Source organism: Apus apus, chromosome 2, assembly GCF_020740795.1.
Source record: "Apus apus isolate bApuApu2 chromosome 2, bApuApu2.pri.cur, whole genome shotgun sequence".
Taxonomy (NCBI): domain Eukaryota; kingdom Metazoa; phylum Chordata; class Aves; order Apodiformes; family Apodidae; genus Apus; species Apus apus.
This window is the reverse complement of record NC_067283.1, coordinates 117,022,309-117,049,317: the sequence shown is the minus strand read 5'-3', so window position 1 is coordinate 117,049,317 and position 27,009 is coordinate 117,022,309. Positions and strand designations below refer to the sequence as shown.

At 39.8% G+C, this 27,009-nt stretch overlaps 1 protein-coding gene across 1 annotated transcript; it reads left to right on the top strand.

Moving 5' to 3' along the window:
- Positions 1–3,279: 3,279 nt before the first annotated feature.
- On the top strand, positions 3,280–26,376 carry LOC127381071 (kinesin-like protein KIF20A). The gene is made up of 18 exons (XM_051610871.1): positions 3,280–3,411; positions 4,490–4,564; positions 7,241–7,360; positions 8,735–8,873; positions 8,972–9,156; positions 11,875–11,971; positions 12,422–12,619; positions 12,702–12,813; positions 14,032–14,103; positions 16,080–16,226; positions 16,935–17,100; positions 18,346–18,516; positions 19,093–19,232; positions 20,287–20,452; positions 22,632–22,749; positions 22,834–22,901; positions 24,565–24,684; positions 25,628–26,376. Exons 1-18 carry the CDS (start codon positions 3,280–3,282, stop codon positions 25,841–25,843), a joined length of 2,442 nt encoding a protein of 813 aa, XP_051466831.1. The 3' UTR covers positions 25,844–26,376.
- Positions 26,377–27,009: the final 633 nt, after the last annotated feature.

The window sequence follows — 27,009 nt, the reverse complement described above, 5'->3', positions numbered from 1 at the left end:
AGCAGGAAGATGGAACTTGGGCATCATAGTTTCATTGGAGGTGGGTGACTATATGGATATGCAGCACTTAAATAATGAAACATATATTTTCCATAAGGGATTTAACTTTGGCTGAAGTCTTGGTCTCTACCCAGACAAGCAGTAGCATTAAGATTGACATTTAGGTAAATTACCAAATTTTTTATTCTTAGTTTTGTTATGCAAAGCTGAACTAACACCTAGCTTATTTTGTTGGGTTTTTGGTTTTGTTTTTTTTTCTTCAACCCCCCCCAAATGCTTTCCACAGCCAAAGGATCTTACGGATGTTAGTCACATCATAAACTTCATAATTTGTGGTGAACACACTGAATGTATAAAGTTATTTCTTTAGCCTTGAACGTAGAGTCACGAAAAAAGATGCAGAGCTCTAGTTGTCTTTCCAGGTTTAGATTTTCATAGATTTGAGTATTAAAGGTAATATTCAAGTTCAGTTTCATATGTAAAGCAATACAGTAGCCTTTTCATTGCTGTTACTTCAGCCTCTCAAGTTTGGTGGTGGGTTGTTTTTTCTTCTACAAATCAATACCTAAAGAACTATGATTAATTCTTAAACCTACAACATAAAGTCCTGAGTTAAACAAAAAAGAACACTTTAGTTTTGTCCATTTTAGATCAGGTTGGTGGTCCTTCAAGCATAGAAGAGAAGTGGAATTATAATTGAACATAAAGCAGAAGCAAGGAAATGTAGTTAGTGTGGATTTTGAGGTCCTGTATGTATTTGCCAAGACCTAAAACAGTGGCCAAAGCTTGAGTCCCTCACCTTCTGGCTTGTATTAATTAAATGTAAAGCTGTAGGAGGGTTCTGTCCCTCTAGTCAGCAGGCTCTAGCTTTGGTAGAAAGGAGAGGTGGTAAACTTAGTTGCATTTACATGCACAGATGGAACACAGCACTACAGAATCGTTCTGATTAGAAAAGGTCAAGTCCAACTGTAACCTAATTCGAGCAAGTCCAGTGCTTAAGCCATGTTCTTTAGCACCATACCTAAATGGCTTTTAAACTCCAGGGATGGTGTTCAACTACCTCCGTGGCAGTCTATTCCAGTGTTCGATAACCCTTTTGGTGAAGACATTTCTAATGTCTAAAGCTCCCTGGCACCACTTGAGTCCATTTCCTCTTGTCCTGTTGCTTGTTATTTGGGCGAGGAGACCAACCCCTGCCTTGCTACAACCTCCTTTCAGGTGGCTGTAGAGGGCAATAAAGTCTCACCCTCATTTGTTCCAGGCTGAACAACCCCAGTTTCCTCATGCTCCTGTTAAGGCTTTTACTCTAGATCCTTCACAAGCCTGCTTCCTTGTGAAACATCTCAAAGAACTGTGAGCAAAGAAAAAAAAAAACAAACCTTTGTCTTCCTAAAGGTCTGTCTCTGGTAATATGTTAAAAATATGATCTGCTGGACAAATACTTCTAGCCTTAGTTTTAAAATAATTTGTATTTTATGGGGTGCTCTGAAAAGTATGGTAAGAACTTGACTGTTTGACACCAGTCAGATTAAAAGGGGACAAATGAGTGGAGAAGCAACAGACAGGCAGTATAACTAGCTGGGGCTGACTGACCTTTGCATATGATTGATTACTAACTTTAACCCAAGTCATCTTCCCTCTGCTTAAGTCTTCTCACTAAAAGCACTGGGAGAGATGGGGGGAGAGGAGAGCTGGCTGGCTTTGATGCAACTTCTGTGGTCTTTACTGTTGGTCAAAACATAATGGCTTTTCATTGGCTCCCAGCTGCCTGTGCCTCTACGTGGTGCCCCTTGAACATACCTAAATGACCTGCTGTCCCATCTGTGTTCCGTGATCAGCTGCTGTTCTTTAAAAACAAGTTATCTCTGCTCTTTTGAGTGCGTCTCTCTCCTTTTTTAACCTGCCTTCAACTTACTCTTAAGGACAACTACAACTGTGACTTTGGGTGCGGGTCTTGTACTTCACAGGAAGAAAACTCTCTCGCTGCTCTCTCAGCAGCCAGGCTCCTGCAGGACGGCTTTCCCCTTCCCACCGGAGGAGCAGGGGGTTTGTCGGGAGATGGAGCAGCCTCCGCCTCCCTCCCGCCCCGCGGTGCGCTGCTCCCGCGGCCTGTCCCGGCTCTTCGGGCTTTCGTGTAACCTGAGAGTTCCGTGATTTATTTGTTTCCTACTCGGCTTTACGACGATACCGCGTGGTGTCGACACGGTTACATAACAGGCTTAATAACTTTATATAACTGTTTTGGTGGAAATGTTTAGGTATCCGCGGCTCCCCCTCCGCCCGCCCCCCTCTCCCCCCTCCAGCACTCTCTCAGCCAGACAGGACCCCCCTCCTCTGGCCGCTGCCGGTGCCCGGTGGCCCCGCCGCTCCTTCCCTCGGGCCTTATGAACCGCGATAAACAAACCGGCGTCGGCAGCACGCGCTGCAGGCACCCCCTTGGCCCCCCGATCCCGGCGGCGCCCCTGCCCCTGCGCGGTGCTGCCCCTGCGCGGTGCTGCCCCCTGCCCTGTGCGGTGCTGCCCCTGCGCTGCGCGGTGCGATGCTGCCCCCTGCGCGGTGCTGCCCCCTGCGCGGTGCTGCCCCCTGCGCGGTGCTGCCCCCTGCGCGGTGCGGTGCTGCCCCCTGCGCGGTGCTGCCCCTGCGCTGTGCGGTGCTGCCCCTGAACGGCGCTGCCCCGTGCGCGGTGCGGTGCTGCCCCCTGCGCGGTGCGGTGCTGCCCCCTGCCGGGCGGAGGGAGCCGCCCCCGTCCCTACAGGGCTGTCAGTCACGACCGCTTCGCCCCGCCCCCTCCCTCCCTCCAGCCAATCAGCGGCCGCCGCCCCCCCGCCCAAAGGCTCCCCGCGCCGCCGGGGCCGCCGCTGGGCGCCCTCCCGCCGCCAGGTAGCGGGGCTGGGAGCGCCGGGACGCGTCCTGGCTGGCTCTGGCCCGGGGCTGAGGGCGAGGGGTGCGCGCCTGGGCGGAGTCCCTGGTGGCTGCGGGGTGTAGAGCCTTGTCAGGGGTGGGGGCTACAGGCTGTGGCCCCGCGCTCCGGGTGCGGGAGGGCACTGTCCCGTGAGGCGTCTGGTGTGCCCTCGCTGGGGTGTTCCTTGGTTTGGGGTTTGTTTGGGGTTTCTGTATACCCCCAGGCTTCTTCAGCAGACCTCGCTCTCTTCAGAAGCACTTGTTTAGGTACAGGTATACAGATACCTGTTTTGCTCCCTGTGCATTTCTGCCTGGTTTCTGAGGCTTTTTTTTTTTCGTTTGTTTTGTTTCCCTTGCAAGTTCTTTTTGCACAGCGCAATGGATGATGAGGGGGAGAGCTATGCTTCTGCAGAAGTGTCTGATATGTTGGAATCGGTTTCTTTTCTAAACATCGCGGGCAAACCCTCACCTATGGAATCGACAGTATTGCCTAATACAGAGGAGCACGAGGTGTGGGTTAGTTTTGTAATACGTCTCCTGTTTGTGCCTTTTTTATTTTTGTTTTTGTTTTAAGCTTTAATTAAGAATTATTCCATTTCCCAGCCCCCAAGATGTGTTAGTCTCTTCTACTTCTCGTTGCTTACAAACAGATCATAGCCAGTGAGAAGTGCAGGTGGTCAGTGCTATGTGATGTGTTGTGCTAAGCTTTTGAGAAGGAAGCAGAAGACTTCAGTAATTGGAATGTAATATGACCATACTGTTCCTTTTGGTAAGCTAAAAAAAGGATGTAGATCCTTGCTGAAAGCTTGTTAGGTGCTTGGAAATAAAGCCATCTGTGCTTTTTTTAGAATGGTAGATTTCCTGATTGACTTCCTTTAGGTGACTTGATCTTGTATGAGAAGTGGTACTGGGGTTGTGGAGAGCTCTGGTAAATCCATCTACTGAGTGAACAAGTTGCCAAAGTAGGGGACTTGGAAGCTCTTTAAGAAAAGAGCAAGTGCTGGGAGGCCTCTGAAAGTCTCTCTGCTATCGTCACTTCAGGTGGATGGTGGGACCTGTGTATGAGGGGATGGAAAAGCCCACCTTAGCAGCTGAGAACTGTTTCATGGTTGTTATGTGAGGAAGATGAGGGGCTAGCGCCCGGGTGGTGGTAATTAAGCGGTCTCTTGAGGCTGAGAAAGTCTCAGTCTATTAACTGAACATGTTCTGTACAAAATGGAAGTGCAGTACTGTGGAGTAACTCTTAGAAAATAGACCTTGAATTCAATACTGAGGGAGACCAGAAGGTGGAAGCAGTGCAGTTTCTGCCTCTGATACTGTGCTCTTTTAAAATCCAAGTATTGGCTTTGTCATAAAAGAACACTAATGTGAAGGCACAAAAAAGAGATTACTTGAGGGCATTAGAAGGTAAAGTAGCAAAGGAAAGCTTAGGGTCTGAACTCCATAAGGAAGGAGAAAGTGAGGCATTAAGAGAAAATAGGAAATACTGCATCAGAGAAGCATGCTGATATGATTTGGGGGAGGGTGTCTCTGTTTAAAAACTGGCCATTATAAGTGTGTATCTTTTTTTTTTTTTTTAAATGAATAGATGTATCAACCTTTGAAAGTCTTCTTGAGAGTGAGGCCCTTTTCTGGAGCAGAGCTTGAAAAACATGAATCTCAGGTTCGTTATAGAATTAAGAAATAAGTTTAGTTTTTTTCCTTTCCTAAAGAACACATAGTGTTGTAAGCTAGTATTTTCTTGTATGAAAGCCACAGGTTGCTTCCAAATAGAATTAGTGGGTGCCTGGATAAATGTGGTTTTTTTTTTTTTTATCACAACTTTTACTAATTTTGGTGGCACAGACATAATACACCTGCAGCTCTGCAAAATTCCACTGGGTACATTATTTAAAAGTTGGTGTCACTCTTGACTCAGTACAGTGGTCAAGAAACAAAAGAGTTTTGTGGGAAAGATTATCCAATTCTAGGAGTAATTCAGGTATAGGACCCTTGAGTTTCTTTAAAATACTCGAATAATCAACTACCTCATTCAAAGTAACTTGCTGCTCATCCTGTCTAATTTCTCTGTAACCTCTATAGATGCTTTAGTGTTTTACACACACATATATGTGTGCATGCAAATACACAGAAATACTCCTCCCCTCATCCATTGTGAACGCTGATGTAAATAATTAATTTAGCTTTCCTTGTAGGAAAAGGTCTCTGCAACATGTCTTTCAGCTCTTCTCTTCGTAGGGCCTCACAGGCTCTCTGATAGACCTCTTGTTCCTGAATGCTTTGGAGGATTTAATGTTAGTTCTGATTTGCTTCTTGGGACTTGCTTTTAAAAAAATGTATTCTTGTGTTTAATCTACCAGAGTTGGAACCTTTGTGGGTTTTTTTAATTTTTTTTTTCACTTAGATTATTTTTCCCCCTCTATTTCCATTCACCTTGCCTTAGGCAGTTCTCGTTGAGCACTATGCGCTGCCGCAGTGCTTCCAATTTGGTATCATTCAGCAATATGAGCTGGCTGTAAGGGTAAATTGATTTACAAAATCAAATTGTTTTAAGAGCTGTTTATCTCAATCCTGTTTGTAATGGGAAATTTCTAACTACCTGACCATTAGTCAAAAGAATTGTTCTTAAAAACAAGGACAGAGCAAAAAAGCAAGTGTTGAAGTTTATACTAGATTTTTTTTAAAGTCTGCATGTAGTTCATGATGAAATAGTTGCTCTCCCAACATACTAGCTGTATATTGCATGGTATGAAGGCTCTTACCTCAGCCTCCAAAAACTTTGTATGCATGAAAGATCTTCAACATCTTCAGTGTTTTCTACTCTCATAATTGTCACCATAACCTGTGAGAAAGATGCTCGGTAACTAATGAAAAAACCCAACTAAACAAAAAATGCTTCCCATCTCTATAATCAATGAGATCAACTTAATGTTTAGGTCCTTTCCTCCTTGGCATGTATAAATTTCAGGAAAAGTGTCTTTGTTCCAATTACTTAACAAGAAAAGAAAAATGTAGAACCCATGCTCTGTTTCTTACAGCTGTAGGCTGATGCTTTAAACAGAGACAACCATGAGGTTAATTGCTCTGTTGTTGGTTTTTAGAGATAATGACTCATGCAAGTAAAGCTTAAGAGCTCTGGATGAAATTCTGTACTCTTGATACAACTGCCAGTGATTTTCTTGGAGTTATCTGCTGGGAAAGCAGGGAGTTTTCTTAGGATAGAAACTATGTGCCGGAAATGGTCCAACTCCTGCACACTTACCTGCAGGGTTAGCTGGGGGAGATGACAACAGTGACATGTTACCAGCTGGATTCCAGCTCTGCAGATCTGACTTAGGTCGAGGTTTTTACTCACGAGCGTCTCTGAGGCCAGTGGCAGCTGGTGGCACATGCTGCAGATGTTGGATTCTTTGTAGCTCTTTAGTACATCCTGACCTGTGTTCCTGCTCTTGGCAATGTGGGAGGAATGTTAGAGGGTATAGCACAATGAGCAAGTGACTGGTCCAGATTTAATACTTTCTTAGGTACTTCTTAGAGCTTCTGTACCAGTTGATAAAGAGATTTGTTAATTGAGAGTCCTAGGAAGAGCAGTACCTCCTATGTCCTCCTATGCTACATGTGGGTTATTAATCTTAACAGCTCTGGCCAGCCTCTGAACACAAAATGTCACAGTTACAATCAGTTCTTGGAGCTGCTCCTTCAAGACAGTTTTAAATTATACTGGTGGTTTTGTATTTTTGGTAGCCTGTCTGGTGCAAAATAAATCTTCCTGTGATACTGCATTCATCTAGGTAGTAAATGCTGGGTAATTGTATTTTTGTCTTAATTTGAGTGCTATTTCTCAATAAGCCTTGAAACTAATTCGGTTTCCTTCACTGCTGATAACAGCATCTATCAATTCAAGGATAAGGCTTTTTTTACTTGTGCTGGTCATAGCTTGTTTCATACTGGAAATTATTGAAGTGCAAACCCAGTAAATGTGTATATAGCTTTGTTTTCGTAGATGCATAGGGTACTGTGAGCCACAATCACAAAATACCAGGGATTAGAAAGTTTAAAAAAACCCAACCAACCAAGCAAAAAAAACTCGCTAGAGGAATCCTAGAACATTTTTAAACCTCTTGGAAAACTCCAGACAATTGCCTTAACTTTGTCTACACTCTGGCTTTCATGTGAAGTGGTTATCTCTGTAGTTGCTACACACCTCAAGAGAGGTTATATGTAAATTTTATAACTGTAGCTTTAGTAAGCAGATGGAAACACTACTTTTTTTTTTTTTAGATAGCGTTCTTCCTTAATTTTGTGTGGCATTTTGATTTACGTTGTCATGTCTTTTAAGGGTTGTATAACTATTGAAGATCCTCAGACAGTCATTCTTAGTGCACCCAAAGAGTCTTCTGCAATGAAAAACAGTGAGAGAGGGATTGGTAATTCTGTGCACAAATTCACCTTCTCTCAGGTAAGCAGACATTTTCCTAGTTTTTAGTTGCAGTGATTTTTTTTTTTTCCCCCGCTGTAATGATAAAAAAGGAATTTTCTACTATATCATGCAATGTGATTTTTATTCTCTGAATTACATGTGGTGGCACTTGCCTTAAAACAAACCAGACTGGTTGTTATTTGCTTTTAGGCTGTCAAGAAAGCTCCATTACAAGGGAGGTGTCTATTAGATGAGACAAGCTGCTTCTTCAGTAGCTCTGTTGTTTTCTTTGATTAGATGCCACAGAAGCTTCTTGTAGGCACAGTGATTCTGCTGCTCCTGCAGATGCCCTCATTTGGGAAGCCTTATAGGGAACCACCTATTTAAAGGGACTTACCTCAGCATGTGTTTAGGGACTTAGTTTTGAAAGAATAGCAGCCTAACTGCTTAAACCTTCTCTTCTGGAATAAGCTTAACTCTGTTAGCTACTTCAAGAATTTATGTTCTTACAGTATGAGAACAGCTCCAAGTGCTGAGTATTGTAAGCAGTTTACTTTGGGCATAGGAAAATATTCAAAAAATAAGTGCAAGCCTGACTGTCTCTCAGAATTAATCAGGCATCCTATGAGAACCCAACAGCAAATGTTGATTCAGAAGGGGTTCAGGCAAAACAGGAAATTAAGCTGGTATCTCTAACTCAGCTGTCTCTGAAAAACTAGCCACCATGAATCTTGGGGTACATTAGGAGGAATGTCTTCAGCTGATCTAGGGAGGTTTTCCTCCCCCTCTACTTGGCCCTGGTGAGACCTTACTTGGTATTGTATTGTATCCAGTTCAAGAGGGACAGGGATCTACTTGAGAGTCCAACTGAGTAGCCATGAGGATGATTAAGGGACTGGAACACCTGTCTTATGAGGAAAGGCTGAGAGACCAGGGGCTGTTTAGCAAAGAAAAGACTGAGGGGGGATCTAACATCTGTAAATACATGAGGGCTGGACATCAAGAAGGCAGGGACAACCTCTTTTCACTTGTGCCTTATTGATAGGATGAAGGGAAATGGATTCAAACTTGGGCACAGGAAGTTCCACCTCAACATGAGGAAGAACTTTACTGTGAGGGTTACAGAGCAGTGGAACAGGCTCCCCAGAGAGGCTGTGGAGTCTCCTTCTCTGGAGACTTTCAAGACCTGTCTGGGTGCCTTTCTGAGTGATCTGCTCTAGTTTTTTGGTCCTGCTCTGGCAAGGGGGTTGGACTCAATGATCTTCGGAGGTCCCTTCCAACCCTAATATTCTGTGATTCTGTGAATCAGTGTTTAATATTTTGATATATTAAACTTTGTGCCATTTACCACTCTCTTTTTTTTCCTTTTCTTTGCCTTCTCCCCATTCTCCCTCTCCCCACCCCTTCTCCAAGGTCTTTGGACCAGAAACTACTCAGAGTGGATTTTTTGAAGGCTCGATGAAAGAGATACTAACTGCATATGTTCATGGAGTGAATGGACTGGTGTTTACTTACGGGGTTACAAATGCAGGCAAGACATTCACTATTCAAGGTATAAAATCTTGGCCAGAAAGAATATATAACAACCAAGTAAAAATCCAATGAGAAGTTTGTATGAAGGTCTACATTTTCTCTTTTGTTATTTTTAAGGGACTTCAAAAGATGGTGGTATTTTACCTCGCTCACTTGCTGTGATTTTCAACCACATAAGGGGAAGACATTACCTGAAGATGAACTTCAAACCATGTTTGAGCAATGATGTTAAGAAACTAGAAGATGCACAAGTCAAGCAAGAAGAAGCCATAAAAACTGCTATTCTTGCATCACTGAAAGAGGTCAGTGATCAAATACTATTGTTTCTTTAGATTTGTCTGAATCTACTTTTGGATACTTAGTGAACCTTGGAATAATAAAGCTTTTTTTGGAGCTCAGGATAAACTGGAAGCACTTTCTGCAGCAGGCAGCACACAGTTCAACCCAAAACCTGTTGTAAAGCCTGGATTTCCATAGAGCAGCAGTTCTGACACTGTGGTCAGCCATTGAAAAGTCTCTGAAAACTGAACCAATCAAAAATCTGCTTCTTAAGTGAATCTTTTTCATCAGGTTTCCAGGCTGGATTTCTGGGAATTTGCTCTGAAAGAATATCCTCCTATGAATCAAATTCATGTGTAAAGTTCCACTCTGAATTCGATTGCTTAATTTAAACTCTGCAAAACAAACTTCGTTTAGTCTAGTTAGCTTTTGAGGAGAGACCTCAGATGAAAAAAATCTAAAAGATGCTTAAGAATGCATCTTTATTTAGATAAGTTCTTGAAAGCTCTTTCACACTGTGTGCATGTATGTGCAGGGAGTGAGAGTCTTGAAAACTGAGATGGTCAGGAGGATAGCAGGTAAATGTTTTTTAAAACTTTATGGAACCTACAAGCTTGCAAGAAGGAACAAGCAGGAGCTCAAGGTTTAGAACATGAGGTAAAATATCTTACTTTGAAGAGAAATTTATACTTTACAAACAGTCCTTTCTCTTAAATCACAGACTAACTTTATTAATAGTTCAGTTACTGAATGTTGCAGTGGTGATCTAGATGTTGGTGCACTACTGTGAAAAGCAAGCAAGACTCCACCATCAGGAAGGAAAGATAAAAATGCATCTAGAAGATATGCCATGATAAGACCTTGTGTATGTGTTACAGTGCTTCCCTACTGGTAGCTCAGCTATCCTCAGTACTGAAGCTGCACTTCTTGATAGCTTGTGAATAACATCACTGTTTGCGTGTTCACTCAGGCTTGTAATCTGAGAGCAGATACGGTTTGGTGGGCTTGGTTTTGGTTTATGTGGATTTCTGTAGGCCCTTTTCCCAGGCTCAGTTTACATGCCATGCAGAAAGGGCCTGCTGTTCTTTTCATTCTCTCAGTTTAAACTGCTCTGAGTTACTGCAATATGCTGGTATTTAATGTTCTACTGTTTGTTCTCTATACAGTACTGCTGCAAAAACTGTTGCTTCACGTGGTTCACGCCCTCTCTTTCCTTCCCTTTATTTGTTCCATTCACTGAATTATATTGTTTTTTACTGGATGGAAAGCTGCTTTACTTGCATTCCTATTCCCACCAGTCCTTGTATTTGCTATTAAATGTCAGCTTCTGTAGCTGGCAGGCAATGTCAGATCCTGTTCCCTCTTGTTTTCAGGCATTCATCTTCATGTACTTCTTAGTCTTATGATTTGAAGAACAGTATAGCAGCATAGCTAATTCACTCGTTTTTATTGAAATACCTTTACAAAACTTAGCATGTGTACAGGTACTGGGTTTTTGTGTTCCATTACATTTTTTGACATGCACAGATGTGCCATGCAAATCAGACTCTTTTCCTGCCTTAGAATTTTGCTTTGTACTTTACAAACAAAATGAATAGAATCCATGCTTGTGGTTATACTTGTAACTACTCAAGCAATGTAAAAGTATGCACAGTACAGTCTTATCAAAATGGTAATTTATAGAATAAAGGACCAAAAAACCCATATGCTATTTATCTTTAAAATGGAAGATCTGAAAGTATGGCTTGATAGTTTTATGTTTGTAAAAGTTGGATATACCAACTGAGTAACATAGGCATTAGTAGAAAATTAATAACAAACTTAGCACTGCATTTTAATAGCTGGAACATTGAAGTTTGCTCCTTTGATTCTGTTCCCCCCTTCTACTGTATGATGACCCTCTATTTTGGTAATTCATGGTGAACATCCTAATGAAAACTTATATCTCTGTATAAAATATGGGGAGGGAGGTAGCATGTGGAGATGTTGGAATCTCTAAATAGTGGGAGTTGCCACTTCATTACACCAGTTTTCCTAGTGGTATTTTAAAGCCTATGATTTGACAAGTCTTGGCAGGTTTTAAAAAAATTTTGTTAGTGTAAAGAAATCCAGCAAATGGGTGTGTTTAAAGAAACTGTGCTGTTTCTTATACAGGATTTGTAATGGTCTTTTAATTCAGAATTAAACCAACTGTCTTGATTTATCAGACCTTTAAGTCCTTTATGAAACATCATTTCACTCTGTCTGTGGTCTTTAAGTATCTCTCATAGACCTGGCATGAGAGTGCAATTTGCAAAATGGACAACAAGCAAGCAAATTATCTCTGTTGCCCACCACCCTGCCATCTGTCCCTGAAAGAAAGTTACTTCTCCAGTTCTTTTCAAAATACTTTGAAATATTTTTAGATTTGCCCAGTAGTTCATAAAGGCATTCTAGGCTGTTGCAGTCTGTCAGAAGGTCTTGAGGTGCCAGGACTGTAAAGTAACTCTGTTAGCAGCAACTGGCCTCCAAAACAGGTTGCTGGGAGCAGCAGGGAGCAGTAATTCTCGTGAGGGGAAGAGCATTTATTGTTTTTAGTTTGGTATTGTTAAAAATGTTTCATTTGCAGCCAGAGAAGGGGGCTTAACACTTTAATACTACTTCAATGTTTAAATCTTAAATACAGGAATTGCTGCCACTTTCTACTTCTGCTGTCCTTGCAGTCTGTTCATGTGGATCTAACAGTCTCTTATTTCCTGAAGGAGACAGAAGACATCTCAAACAGTGTTATAAATACATGTGATGTGGAGTCAGTTTCTTCCAACTGTACTTCAAAAAGACTTCCTTCTGATTCCCTAGGTAAAGTGAAACATTTTTGTGTGTAGGGAGAAATTTAGAATTAAAAGTGGGTCACTATTGCTGGATTTTAAAAATATCTATACTAGAAAGTAAATACAGTTTTAAACCAAATATTAATGGCTCAACTGGGGAGAAAGAGTAACAATGCAAAAATATTTTGGTAGTTTTGCTCCTTCTGGGGGAAGAGGGAGGCTTAGTTCTGCAAAGCTAATGTATAAGCTGCTGGAAACTTGTGGTAGAGAGGAGCAATATCTTAAAACTTGAATATATTCTGGTTACAGGAGACTGCTGAGATGTTCTTGGGTAAGCTCAAAGTCATACAGTACTGTGTATGTCATTGTACAACACAGATACGTACAAGCCTCCTTGTTTTAGAAGGTCCTATTTACTGCAATTAAAATTTATCAATGAGTTGTTTGATCATTGAACTCTTTCTCTGTTTTGGCTTAGCAGAGAACAACTTTGTTCCACTTGACATATATAGGACTAATATACACCCAAGAACACAAGCATCTGTGTGGATTTCCTTTTGTGAAATTTATAATGAATATGTGTATGACCTATTAAATGTATCATCTGCATCAAAAACTCAGAAGCGCAGAGTCTTGAGAATTTGTGAGGATCAAGGAGGAAATTCTTACATTAAAGGTAATAATACTGTTTTATGACCCTGGCATTTTCACAGAAATTTTTTTTATTAGAAGTGTGTGAAAACGGTCTCTTTTCACAGACTTAAAGTGGATTAACATTCAGAGCACTGAAGAAGCCTGCAAGATACTAAAAATAGGAAACAAGAACCGAAGCTTTGCTTGTACAAGAATGAATGAGCAATCAAGTAGAAGGTTTGTTCTTCTAATTATAAGCATACTGTCTCTTTCCTTTCAAGGGGAGGGAGGAGGGGAAGGGAGGAAAAGACTTGAGAATACATTTAAAATGTATTAACTCTTCAATAATACCTTAAGACTTTCCTTGGTTATTCTGGTTTTATTATTAAATTATTTCTGGAAGAAAGCTAGGAGAAGCCCTCTGACTTTAATAGTAGCTGGACTTGGGTTTCTGTTTGTGGCTATGGAAAACCAAAAAGATCAAATCACATTCATTTTTGAGTGCCAACAGTGCTACACATCTTGGCAAATGCTAATGGTGCTGAGTGGGAATGGCTGTGTGAGGATGTTGAAGGAAATGCTGGATAATTCTTCATAACTGGCAGTATAATTCTTGGAAACATGGAGTCTGTCAGTAGGGGACATAGGAAGGAGGAATGAGTTGTGCAGTACCTTTCAGTGCTGCTAAATTGTCTAGATGCTTTTGGGCTCTTGCTTTTGGGTTCTTTGTTTCCTCCCCTGCATGCCACTGCCCTCCCCCCCAATTTAATTCTTGAATTGTGCACTTGTGCTGTGCCATAAAGCACTGCTTTAAATCTATACTGGAGAAGGTTGTCTTCTGTGCTTTGAGATTTACTGGGTCAACTTGGACAGGGTGGTCCTCATTCTGGAATTTTCCATTTGGTTTCAAACAGCATATGTCCACTGCCTTTACAGTTTGATGTCTAAAACACAAACACTGGATTTTCAAGTGTTACAGATTCAACCTTTCTAGAAAACAGAGTAATTTCAAAACTGAACCAGTAACTGTATGGTGAAGTAACCAGTGTAACAGACCTGTCAAATCTTAACTTTCTCCCCTCCCCTCCCACCTATTTATTCCTAAGAAGTTAGTTCTCCAGATTTGCTGAGTTCAGATACTGTCTAGTACCTGAGTACTCTTCTGATCTGTAGACTTAAGTGAACTGGCTTGTTCATTATCTGAGATCTTGTAGTCTTCATGTGACATTTTCCCCTTTTTGTATTGAAAGAAACGGGAAGTCACAAAATGAAAGTTTTACTGCTGCTTTTTGCTGCTAAATGAGCAAATTGCAAAGGTAACTAATCTAAATTCATTAATGAATTATTGTTTTTCTTCAGCACTTCACTTTCTGTAGCATATACATTTTCCTTTGCTTCAGTGACTCCTTAATTTTAATAATTGTGGTTACTAAAAAGGACTCTTTTCCATTCCAGTCACAGTATATTTTCAATCAGGCTACTAAGGCTAACTGATGAGCATCAGCCGTGTGTACTTGGAGTTTCAGAGTAAGTGAATGCTTCAGCTGATTACCAGAATGTAAATATTTTAGAAAATTTGGTAAGGTGTAAGCATGCTAAACTGGTGAACTTTCTTTTAATAACCAAATTCTCTGAGAAGGAAATTGGAGCTCCACTGGCTGTATAAAACTGACTGGAAACATGACAGGGACAAGCATAGAAGTGTTTCCATGTCTCTCTTGTTCTGTTAAGGTTTGACTGAAGGAACCTGTTAAAACTCTTTTATCAGCAGTACATAAACTGAGGGAAATACATGTATGTTGTGTTACACAACGGGGAGGTAAGGACAGAATAGTTCTGTATAATACCGCACTGTATATTCTGGTAAGCAGAAGTCAAGTGACTGGCTCATAGAAGCCAGTCTCTGAAGTTGGAGTGCAGCAGTTAGTGCCAAAGACCCAAGTGCAAGTTATGCCAATGTTTTCTGCTTCGGGACCAGACTAGATTTTATGGGTTGAATGTTTGTGGCAGAAACACATATTCAGATCTGTCATCCAAAAAGCATGGAGGTGACATGCTCTGGGACTGTTCCAGGGTACCAATCTACAGTAAGAGGGGATCATGAGGTGACTTTCTTAAAAGCTGTTCTCCTGATGTTAAATACTAGTGTAGGTGCACCCAGTGAGAGCAGTGTGCAGTCCGTACATCTATCTGTTCTTTTGATTTAGAGGAAGTGGCTTAGTCTTTGGGTTTTGAACCATTTAAATAGCTTTTTCAGTTTTTTTTTCTCTGGTTTTCCATTTAGCTTTATATGGAAAAACAAGGACACTGCTGTAACAGTGTTTTAGTTCAGTCTTAGCTCCTGCTGATTTCTCTCCTCTCTGCTGAGCGGAGATAGTAATAAATATACCTCATTGAGATAACACCTTTTAATGTCAGACATTATGGTGATAAATACTCTTAAGGAAAGATAACTTTGGGAAACAACTGAATCTTTCTTCCTTTCCCTTCTCTTGGTGTATTCCCCTGGCAAAGCTTGCAGCAGCTGTGAGATGAATGATAATGTGTACATTGCTTAGGGAAGAAAAAAAGCTTTTCGTCTTGTACTGAAAAGATTAAAGATAATATAGCCTTTCACACAGTTGAAATATGTCTTATAAATATGTATAGTATTAATATGTACTTATTTCAGCTGTGTGGAAGGCTATGATCTTACAAACTTGTTGTTTTATGTAAATAAATGTATGTATAAGTGAGTAATAGTAGGGTTATGTAAATTATCAATCTTCCAGAGCTTCCTGTATTTCAGGGGCTTTCTTAATATAAAGTAAAAGTGGTTAAATTCCTTGATGATCCAGGATAATTGTCTCTGACTAAAACCTGTTGTACTATGAGGGGAAATTCAGAGGCCTGAGTTCAGTAGCACATAATTGTTCCAGCTAAGCTAAGAGCTCTAATATGATTTGGGAAGAACTTCTGGCCTTTTATTTGCAATAACGAGCAAAAGGTTCTGCATCAAAAAGAGTCAGACTGCAGAGTACTGAAGCCTATTGCTGTCCTGCAATCCTCTCAGTGCTGGAACTGGTGAAGGTCACTGTCCAAGTGCTTCTGTAGTGTAGCCCTACTAGGAGAAACTGTTTCAGAAATTCCTCTTATCTTGTCTAGAAGTACTTACATTAGGATAACTAAATTTGAGTTCTTAAGCAGAATTATTTATGTAAGAATGCCTACAAAGTTTTAATATAATGGTACAAGTAGACTGTTTTAATGTGCTGAATAGACTGTGTCCTATGAGCAGCAATCTTTTTCAGTGGAAAGATAGGTAGGTTAGTGCCATTATCCTAAATACCTTCTGGACAAAACATCAACACTAACGTACAACTTATTCTGTCATCTAGGTAGGCTGAAATGAGTCACTCATTTACACTTTAGACCTGTAAATAAATAAAGACGACATTCAGTTCTGTTTTCATACTGTTTAGAAACAAGTTTGCATGTGTGTCCTGGATAATTCTTTTACACAGGTTGTCTTTCTGTGACTTGGCTGGATCTGAGAGGTGTAATAAAACACAAGCCTTTGGAGACAGACTAAAAGAAGCAGGAAATATTAATAATTCTCTTCATATCCTTGGCAAATGCATTGCAGCATTGAAACAAAATCAAAATCCAAAGTAAGTGACAAGTTGTAAACAACATGAGTTTTGGGTTGAAAACAGGCACAGGCATAGACCGGTTAGAGTTGGAAGGGACCTCTGAACATCTAGTCCAACCTCCCTGCTAACGCAGGATCACCTACAGCAGGTCACGCAGGAACACGTCCAGACAGGTTATGTTTCTGTGGGGGGTTCACACGATCAGAGAAGAATTAAAATATATAAAATCTTGTAAGCCTTCTTTATTAAAGATGTCACTGAAATACTTGAACATTCTTTCTCTAAAACTGTTGTATGTGGAGAATAAAATAGGGCAATTAGCAGTGAATCACCAAGCTTTTTTTACTGTGTATGTGTGTGAGCAATGCACTCTGTACGGGACTTCTGTTTTGTCATTTTCCCTTCTATGTCCAAATTATACAGGTAGATTAATCAGGTAACTGACAGATGGTCCTGTACTTTGCTTTTGATTTGTTCCAGTATCTGCTGCATAGCACCAGGGAACTGTGATGCACACACTATACTGCTTTTATTTTTAAATATTTCAGTTTGTTGGAGAGATCCAGGAAAGACCTTGTTCTTTGATGTGAAACAGCTTAGGCTTAAATATGAGCATCCTACAGCACCTGTTTCCTGAAAGAAACAGAATTAAGCTAAGTTATGGTATTGCACAGCTTTATAGTTGGTTTTATTTCACAATTTAATAAAATTTCTTTTCTCCGTGAGGATGAAGCCAAGCTATATTCCATTCAGAGAGAGCAAACTGACTCGTCTGTTTCAGCCTTTCTTTTGTGGCAAAGGCAAAGTTTGTATGATTGTAAACGTTAATCAGCATGCTTCCACATATGATGAAACACTACATGTAATGAAATTTTCAGCTATAGCCAAGCAGGTAAGAGTGGATCTGCTTTCTCTGCTATTCTGTCTTCTTTCTTAGTACAGGTTTGCAAAATGATTAGGTTGTGTGGACTTGAGTGTGATTAGGACTTCCAATGCATCACACTAATTCTTCTGCATGTGGCTTCCCTCTAAAAGGCTTCTAGTAGCCTTGACCATCCCCAAACCTCTTTGTGGTAAGAAGTCAAGAATAGCTGCAGCTGTCTGTGGCTTGTTCAGTTCTACACTACAGACATTCTGAGTAAAAAGTAGCCAGAACTTTCAGATATGACTGCTTATGCCATATATCTGAGCAAATGCAAATGAATTGTTTAACCTGTGTGCAGTTAAGCATCTGTTATACAAGACAGTTGTTTAAAACTTCTTGCACAGCTAGTGGCAGTAGTAAAAGAAGTAGCCTGTTATTCTGTGGTCTGACTAAGATCTCTTGTGCCTGCATTGCTCCTATTTGGTTAAGGGCAAGTAATCAGTAACAATCAAAAAGGGAAGACTTGTTTTTAAGTTAATGCTTAAATATAGTATGTTCCTCTCCTTTGAAGGCAAAACCTCTCCTAAATCTTTCATGCTTTCTGCTAGCTCTGCTTGTCAGCCTCCCACTAATTTCAGGACTTGGCATTGATGTTTGGTCTTCATTTCATGCAGGCTTCCCTGGAAGCTGCTTCTAGCAGGGAGGACTGTACTGTTTTCCATAGCAGAAATAAAGTCCATTTCTAGTCTGGAACCATGGGTTAATTCTGACACATTCCAAGTCTGTAATGGCATGTCTAAAGTGATCTCAAAGAGAGATTTTTCTAATTCTGTTCAGCTGCAAATTTCATCAAGATAAGAGTGGGCACTGAGGAAATAAGCTTCTCTGATATGTTGTCCTATGACATGTATAATTACATAAAGATTTTAACTAGCATGAGTTGCTGAATCTGGGTCACAGTATTTCAGGAAGGAGCAAATGTTCTAGAGATTTGCTGCTTTTCATGAACTTTCCGGAAAATGACACCAAAACCTTGTATTTTAGGGAAAGAAAAAACACCTTTGTAGACAAACATACTAAGTTTGTTAGTTAGCTAATCTTCCCCATTCTCACTTTGTTCGAGTACCAAAGTCTTACCTTCATATTGATGTTTTGGTCTGCTAAAAGGCATGTAAAATTTTGTTAATGTTCTTGTCATCATTAAATATAGACTAAATAACTGCCATATTGCTAGCATTGATAAAACAGTGTGTTCAACTCTTGATTTTCCAGGTAATCCAGACAATCCTACCCAAAAGTTTTGGTTATTTTCCACCCAAGCTAGATGGAGGCAGTGGCAAACCTATCGTGCACTTCGATGCGAACACATCTGTAGATGACTTTCATGACAGTACTGAAACCTCTACAGATGAGGAAGTGGACATCACTATTCTGAGTCATGAGGTAGACACACATCTACTCAAAATTGCACCCAAAAAAGCCACTGCTATTCGTTCTAGTATTAGAATATTTTACCATGAGAGATGTGCTGGAAGATGTATCAAATGAGAACTGTAAGTTTCTGCTTAGTGTCAGGCAGACTTAGATTTTAAGTGGTCTGGTTCTGAGGGAACAAATGTAGTTGTGAAAGGCCACATGTGGCTTTCTAGTTAGGTCAAATGTTATATTTTTTAAAAACATTACTTAGTTTTTTGGAAACAGCAGGAATAAGTTAAGATGCAGCGTTTTAAACACAAAGTTATACTATCTAATAGCAAACTGTAAAAATCAAGTAGGCTTTGTTAAATGGTTGTACAGATTAATGTTTAAATGCTAAAACATGAGTAAACTTTTTGATAGCAGAAGCCACCAAGATGGAGAAAAGTTATCTCTGCAATAGAAACTCATGTTTGAAAAAAAAACCAGAAGCTTTGCTGCAGCTTGTAGAAATTCCCTGTGTGGATGGCTGTCTGCATGAGTGTTTAATTTATTGAGATGTGTCTCTAACTTGTGTTCTGTACTGAAATATGTTAAATTTAGGATCTCTTGAAAACCACAGAGAACCTAAAGCAGAGGCTAGTTGCAGAAAGACAAAGTAAACTCTTTCTGGAGGTGAAGATACGTAAAGAGATGGCAGAAGCAATGTTCCGACAGCTGTTGGAAACAGAGGAAGCCTGGAGGCAAGTTATAGTACAGTCCTCATCAAGACTGAAAGGATTCCACCTATATAAATGCATAGTTTTATACATATATACATACATTATTATGTATATACATATATATGTATATGCAAGACATACTCGTGTTATTTTAGCGAAATTGGGGCTGGACAGTTTCAAAGCTTCTGATGAAAAGGGAAGAGGGAACATTAAAATAAATTTGTATACATCAGCCTGTTTCATTGTACAATGAAAAAGTAATGCTGCTTTCTGCTGAACTTTTCTCTGTTTAACTTGTTAGTACTGGAGATTGTCCTGACTTGTGTTTAGTATTTAGCAGATATGAAAGATTTACAGGTATATCACTGGGGCTTGTGATTGTTCCAGAACTTATACTTGGTCATGTTAATATGCATGCATGGGCTTAAGGTGGAGCTCAAATTTTATTTCTTTGAGGTCTCCGAGATTCTTGGTCTTGGATGATATGATCCATTGTTAGCTTACTATCTTATAAATTACTGTGGCTGCTTGCACTGATGTTATTAAGTTGGGTTTTTTTTCCAAGTGTGTCCAGGTTGCTCAAGCTGAATTAACTTCCTCTTAACTCTTCTTGAGACCAGTTTCCTGCTGTTTGAATTGTTAACAGAGACTAACATACTGAAATAATAAGGCAAAGTGAATTTGGAATATATATCTTTAATGGAAAAAAAACAAAACAACCCAGCAAGGTGAAAGACGCTCCCCCAGAAGTATGCTTCAAATATCAGGTCTAATTTGGTGTAGTAATATCTATCACTAGATGTTGGCAGATTTTTTTTTTTAATGAAACTTTGTTTGACCTATCCTAAGTATGTGTTCTGTGACACTTACCATGGCATGTGCCAAGTAGAAGTTATGCTGTGATGCAAGTCCCTAGGATCATTGAGAATTAAAAGAAGAAAAGGGAAAAACTTGCTTCTTGGTTTCTTAACTTCACAGTTTATGATTATAACTTTATTGCCAGTCGAACACATGTAGACAAATTGTAATAGCTGGAATGCTAATACATTAAATAAAACTAATATGTTCTCCTCAGCAACCGCTTGGAAGATATGAAAGACAGTTTTGAAGAAAAACTGGAGAGCAAATTTGAAATGTATAAAGAGGCCATTAAGAAACATGCATATATGTGTGCAATGGAACAAATTGAAGATCATTATGTTCCCATAGAAGAATTTCTAGCTGAACAAGAGAAAGTTGAGGTATGACCTGACTACTGTTAAAATGTGTGCTAGCATTTTAACAGTAAGTTTTGCTTTTCCTTAACACAATCACTTGGGAATCCTAAGTGGAACATGGAACTATCATAACTAGTAGCTCAGCCTAGCTGTTCTCATGTCCAATGCTAACCATAAGGATAGAGACTTCATCTGTCTAATGCTATCTGTAGTGAATATCTAAACTTCCTTATCTTTCAGAACACAGTTCAGCTAAATCCGATTCTGTATCTCTGTATTGTAGTGATTGGAATATCTAGATGGGTGGTATAGGCAGCAGTCTGGCTTTGTGGAGATCCTCAGAATTGTAGACTGTAGAGTAAAAAGCTAGTCTGAATGGGCTGCTGGGGAATTTAGTACAGGGTGACTAGATTAATTTGAATGGATCTTTGGTGGTCTAGAGGGAGGATTTTGGGTAAGAAACTGTGATGAGAAATCAAACTATGCAGGAGAGAACCTAATTTCCTGTATGTACTTACACCTAGAACTGCTCAGAGTTGGCATCAGTAAGTTGCTATTCCTTCTGCAACTCAGCCATGCTTGCCATGTGCAACTCTGTCATTTACTTGTAGCTTCTGCATAGGTAACTAAGTGTATCCAGGCAATAGATGTGACCTGTAGGTCTCAGCCTTTTCAAAAGGGCTGTAAGTGGGAGAATAGAACAACTGTGATGTACATCCGAGGTGCTTTGTCACTGCACTCTCCTGCCTAGGAGCTAATAAGATAGCTCACTCCACTGGTAGAAAGTTCCTTTCAAGACATGAGTGAAGTGGGTTTCTCTTCCTGATTGTGATATATACACATTTCTGCTTTTACAGCTCTCCATGCAAGTGCTTTAAAGCAACACTATCTTGTGTAATGGCCTCTGTTTTTCCAGCTCCTTCACACTTGGCTTTTTTCCCCACTTAAGCTGTTTTCATGTTCACTTAAGCCCTAGTTGTACACCACGTTGAGAGTTTTAATAGTTCTCTCTGTATTTATAGATGCTTTTTACACTGGCCACAAGGTTGTATGAGGGAAGATTCAAAGAACCAAGATGTTCTTGGTAGCAAGTCAGATAAGAAACTGATGAAAACCCTAAGATGGAAAATTCTTAATTGATGAATAAGAGCACAACATAAAATCTGAGTGGGCAGCTTCAAAGAACCAGGATTAGCTTAATAACTTCTGTTGATGGTGACACTTGCTTGATTTCTCACTCTGAAATACAGAATCACTCTGCCCTACAACCCCACGACCACTAAACCATCTCCCGAAATGCCATGTCCACCTGTTTTTTTTTAACACCTCCAGGGATGGTGCCTCTACCACCTCCCTGGGCAGCCTGTTCCAATGTTGCATCACTCTTTCTGTGAAGAAAATTTTCCTAATATCCAATCTGAACCTCCCCTGATGCAACTTGAGCCCATTTCCTCATGCCCTATCACTAGTCACTAGGGAGAAGAGGCCAACACCTACCTCACCACAACCTTATTCTAGGCAGTTGTAGAGAGCAATGAGGGCTCCTTTCAGCCTCCTCTTTTCCAGGTTGAACAGCCCCAGCTCCCTCAGCCTCTCCTCATGACACCTATTCTCCAGACCCCTAACCAGCTTAGTTGCCCTTCTCTGCACCCTCTCCAGCACCTCAATGTCCTTCCTATACTGTGGTGCCCAAAACTGCACACAGTGCTTGAGGTGCAGCCTCACTAAGGCTGAATTGAGGGGCAGGATCACCTCCCTGGTCCTGCTGGTTATATATACATATGTATGTATGTATGTGTATATATATAAATACCACCCTAGCAGTCTCACAGGTACTGAAAAAGAGATTGAGATTACAAATTATTGCAATGAAATATGTTCTTCCTTATTTAGCAGGCTGTCTGGCAACAGCATTTAACACAGATACACTAAAGTTTCCTTTCTGCTGTGTGGTTTCTTTTAATAGAATTTGAAAATCTTCAGACTGAAGGAGCTGACTCCTGTGCAAAGTAACTTCTTTGTAGAAGGTCTCATGACCCCAATATTACTCCTTACTGATTTCTCAACCATAACCATCACAACTTCCACCTGAAATTATTTTAAAACTACACATACATGTTTAGTATAATTGAAGGATGGGCAGTAGTGCATCAAGTTAAGCAGAAATTTAGATAAATTCTATCACATGCTTTTCTTTTTTCAGGATAGAGAGAATAAAATACTGCAATTGGAAAGGCAACTTGATGAACAGTCAGGGAAGCTGTTGGCTCTGGGAAGTCCGAATTCAGATATACTGACTACTGAAAGTAAGAGGGAACTAGGTAGGAATCTAATCTGGATATTCGAAGTTGTATTTACTTTTGGCATTATGTGTATAAGCCAGCAAATTTCTCTTTTGCCCATAGATCTTATGAACAAGACAATGAAGAGAGCCAATGAAGGATTGCAGAAACAATGCAAAGAGAAAGAAGAGGTACCTCTTGTTTACTGTTTAACAAATCTAGGGATAACACTCCTAAACTTTGCCATGGTTCAATGCTTGAAGATCTGCACTGTAGACTACAGTGTGAAGATTCTTGGAAATGGGTGTCAAGTTTACAAAAAAGCCCTTGCCCACTTGTGGATGACTTCTGCTAGAGGCTGGCTGTGTTCTGGCTTGACTCTAGTTTGTAAAGGCATCTGCTACTCTCACAAGTCACATGGTGAACATGATGTGAGTTGGAAGTAGGAAAGTATATATAGCCTTGTATTGAAATTTGTTGTAAACATTGCTGCCATGGCCTCAGTGCTTTCCTTCCTGAAACACTGCTGGCTCACGCACAGGGGAACATTTACAGAATCTGTTAACAGTTTAGATCTAAAGCCAAAATAGTGCTTTAAACCAGTCCTTTCTGTGAATACTGAATTCCACTATCTCCTTAAACTTAAGGGTAATGTCTCTGTTCTTCAAACAAACAAGATCACTGTGTTCTGAATAGCGCACAGAGGTGGAAATTATGAGCTTTAGGCTGTGTTACGGAAAACAAATCTTAAAATGCATACCTAAAAATAATTAAGTCTATACCTTGAATGAACTTCTTGTAGTTTTGTATGTTTAAAGAGAATGGGGAGGAGGTAAGAAACAAGCCTTGCTCCTTTCACTAATGACAAATAGGAGTAGTTGGAGAAATAGTTCCAGCTGGTTCTGATAAACCATGTAAATGGAAAGTGAACTTAAATCCCTTTCTATTGAGAAAGTGTACTCCAAAAATAACTTTTTCCTTACCGAGTTTAATGTCTTGAGTTATGGTCCTGGCATTTGTTTTCCACTCCTGTTCTTGAGAGCTCTACGTGATTTTTCCATTTCCTATGTCAGTTTCAAATTTTGATGCTAGAAAGAAAGTTGGGCTTTTATGCTTGCTATGGGGATACCATATTGTTTGCTTTGAATGGCTAGAAAGTGTTAGAATGATGGGATTGCTTCCTGACAGTAAGTGAAGTGAGAGCAGTTTAAAGCAATTGATTTCATCAGTGCCCTTTTTCTGTTGCTTTGAATCTCCTATCTGTGCACATGTGATGAGTAATTCCCTGCTTTTTTCTTTCCATTAAGCCATTAAATATGGGCAAAGGGCTTTTTTAGCAACCTAGATATTTTTCCTTCTAACCTGGTAGATGTAAATTAGGGGTACACATTAATTTTGCTGGTTCAGAGATTCTTTTTCCTCTCAGGACTTAATCCATTAATATTCCCATCAGAAAGGTGGAGTTTTCCGTTGTAACTGTGTTCAGATTTGTTACATTCATAGCATTAATGAGATGAGAGCAGTTTTTAAACTAGCCTTACTGAAAAGGAGCAGACTGCTCCAGAAGTAGCTTAGGTTGTGCTGCTGTTCTTTGATTGACAGGCCCGTGTAAATCTAGTAGCTTCAGCACAACAGACCTTAAATGCTCCAGCTCTGATTTATCACCTGAAGTGATGGGCTAGGACATGGGAGGTTGAGAGAAGCAGCTTTCATCATCACTGCTTTGATCTTGCAGTGTCCACTGTTCAGTATTAGTCAGAAATACTTACAGTGTCTGTATGTGTTCTAGTCATAAACAAAACTAATCTACAACTTACTGGTTTGAAATTCGGTGTGTATGGGTTTTATTTTCAGCTTATAAAATCTCTGAAGTTTAAAGTACAGAAATTAAATGAAACCCTGCTAGAAGCTAATGAAGGCTACAGAAAAATGGCAGAAGAGAACAGTCAACTGAAGCATACAATCATGCTCAAGGTTTGTCAATTTAAAAGCAGCTTTAATATGGCTTGTATCTATTGTTTTACATGATATTTCTGCATATTTATACATGTAAAAACTGTTCAGTTTTATTAATTTATTTTTTCCATCCCTAACTTTCTGAGTTATGAGCTCAAAAAGCCCTTGTTTCATTCCTTGACTTTTTATTTCTTGTAAGGCAAGACTTATTTTTCAGTTTAAGTGATAAACTTGGTCAATAGAGTGTGCTGACAGATCTTCCTAATCTAAAGATGCACAAATTTTAGTGCAAGAAGACCTAAGGACCTATGGCTTTAAAGCTACACTGGTACTCCTGCAAAGGTGGCCAAGCTGGTTAAGAGAGATGGGCAGGTAAACTACTTAATACTGAAATATAAGAAATCTTTCCTTCAAAAACAGGGACTTGAAGTTGACAGCATCGGACCTCAGGTATCAGCTAGCTTCCTAAACAAAAGACTGAAAATTATTAATCTTGAAATTTTTTTCTTAGCTGGCTCTAGAACATAGGAAGGTGACTTTTTGTTAACCACAGGGATTAGAGAGCATCTCTGACTCTCTATTCTGCCCACTCTTGAGTATTTATTCAGTCCTGGCTAGCAGACTTAAGACCATAAGGGTTTTCATTTGACCAGTTTTGCTTTGAGTAATTGCAGGTTAAGGCCTTCTTTATTTGGTTCCTAGAAAAACAGCAACTGCTTTGCATTGTGTGCCTAAGTATTTTAGCATCAGCTTTTTAGTCAGGCTAACTGCATCTGATGGCCCCATAGTTTGCTGTTCTATAAATCACATAGAAGTAATTCAGAAGAAATAGGTACTGAATAGCTATTTGGCATAGTAATAACCAGGGTGTTTGCTGGTGGAGTAAAATAATCTGAAACATAAAATTATATTAAAAAGACCTTGGAGTGTTCACATACCTAACACAGCCTTATCCTCATAGGATCAAGAAATGAGTAATCTTCAGAACTGGGCCAAACGGGTTCTGGAGCTTGAAGAAACGGTGTCTTCCCTGCAGAAAGAACTTGGTGAACAGAAAAAGCATTTCTCTCTAGAGGAGCCAAAACAACAAAAACCCCGGAGAGGTTTGTTGGCTAACCTGAAATCTACGGTAGCAGCCACTGGTAGTACACCTCTTGGTAAAGGCTGGGGGAAGTAGGAAGATGCCTCATCCTCTTCAAGAAAACAAGTAGTGTTGGCTCATAAAGAAAAATAACTTTTCATTAATGAAAGTGTGCAATTGCTGGGCTTTTTCATAAATCTTAAACTGTTAGTAGCTTTCTCACTCTTCAATGCCATTTTCACTGTCATGTTAACTGACAGAAAAATGTTTAATACAGAACTTTTAAAATTTAATTGGGGTTGAATTTAGAACTGTTTAAGTATAGACCAAAACTTGTGCTTTTTCTATTGATACAGGGATGAGAATTGAGAAATGTATATATAATTTTATTTCTTGAGTAACTGCTACTGTGATCTTCTATACTGATAAATGAGTGATTCATGCAAAGTGGAATGTTCCTTATCTGCTGTTCTTGTTACCTTTTTAAATATCTCATTTCATTGTTGATTCCTAGAAATCAGATGGCTTGTAAACTTAATCTCAAGTAGTTAAAATAGTTGAAGTTAATATTCTGGTTTTGACCTGGAAATTGGTCCTTTTGGGACCAAGAGAAGCAAATTGCTGGAAGAAGCAACAAAACAAGGTAGCTTCTAGCTCCTTGCTATTTTTCAGCCAACTTGGCTTTGTAAAGGAACTTTATTTAATATCATTTGAATTTCCACTAAGAATATGCATTAAACTTTTTAAAAAATCTATTTATAATAAAATTTTCCATTGCTAAATTAAATTCTCGGTGTTCATTTCATAAAGGTGAGAAAACTGGTGAAATCAAAGTGAGGAAAGATCATAAATTTAGGAGGCCAGACGATCATAGTGATTGACATATAATGGCTGGCTTGAGTTGAAATAATCATAGCCCTGATTGTGTATTACTTACCTTTATGCAGTAACTCAAGGAAGGAAGTCTGGAGCATGATGGAAATTTGAAACAGTTTTCTTAGAACCTTTTCAGTCTGTGAAGGTGAGAGTTTTTTTCTAACTACTGTGAAAGTACCACGCCTGTAAGTGCAGGAGAATTGCTTTAGAGCAAGGCAGGCTCCATGAGTAATTGGATCGAGCAGTGTTTCCAATAGAGGAAGGGGACCCAGTTCAGAGCAAGAACTTCATGCTCCCTGTGGAGACTCTAGGTGGTGCAGCCTTCCTGTGTGACAGAACAGCCCTTCTCGGGTGTCAATGTTCTTCATCAGTCTTTGGAGTTTTGG

Excerpts from the sequence above, each read along its gene's own strand:
- LOC127381071 (XM_051610871.1), top strand. The coding sequence starts at position 3,280 with ATGGATGATGAGGGGGAGAGCTATGCTTCTGCAGAAGTGTCTGATATG. Across the intron at positions 4,565-7,240 it reads TTGAAAAACATGAATCTCAG|GGTTGTATAACTATTGAAGA; the intron begins GTTCGTTATAGA and ends ATGTCTTTTAAG. Across the intron at positions 12,814-14,031 it reads AATGAGCAATCAAGTAGAAG|TCACAGTATATTTTCAATCA; the intron begins GTTTGTTCTTCT and ends TTTCCATTCCAG.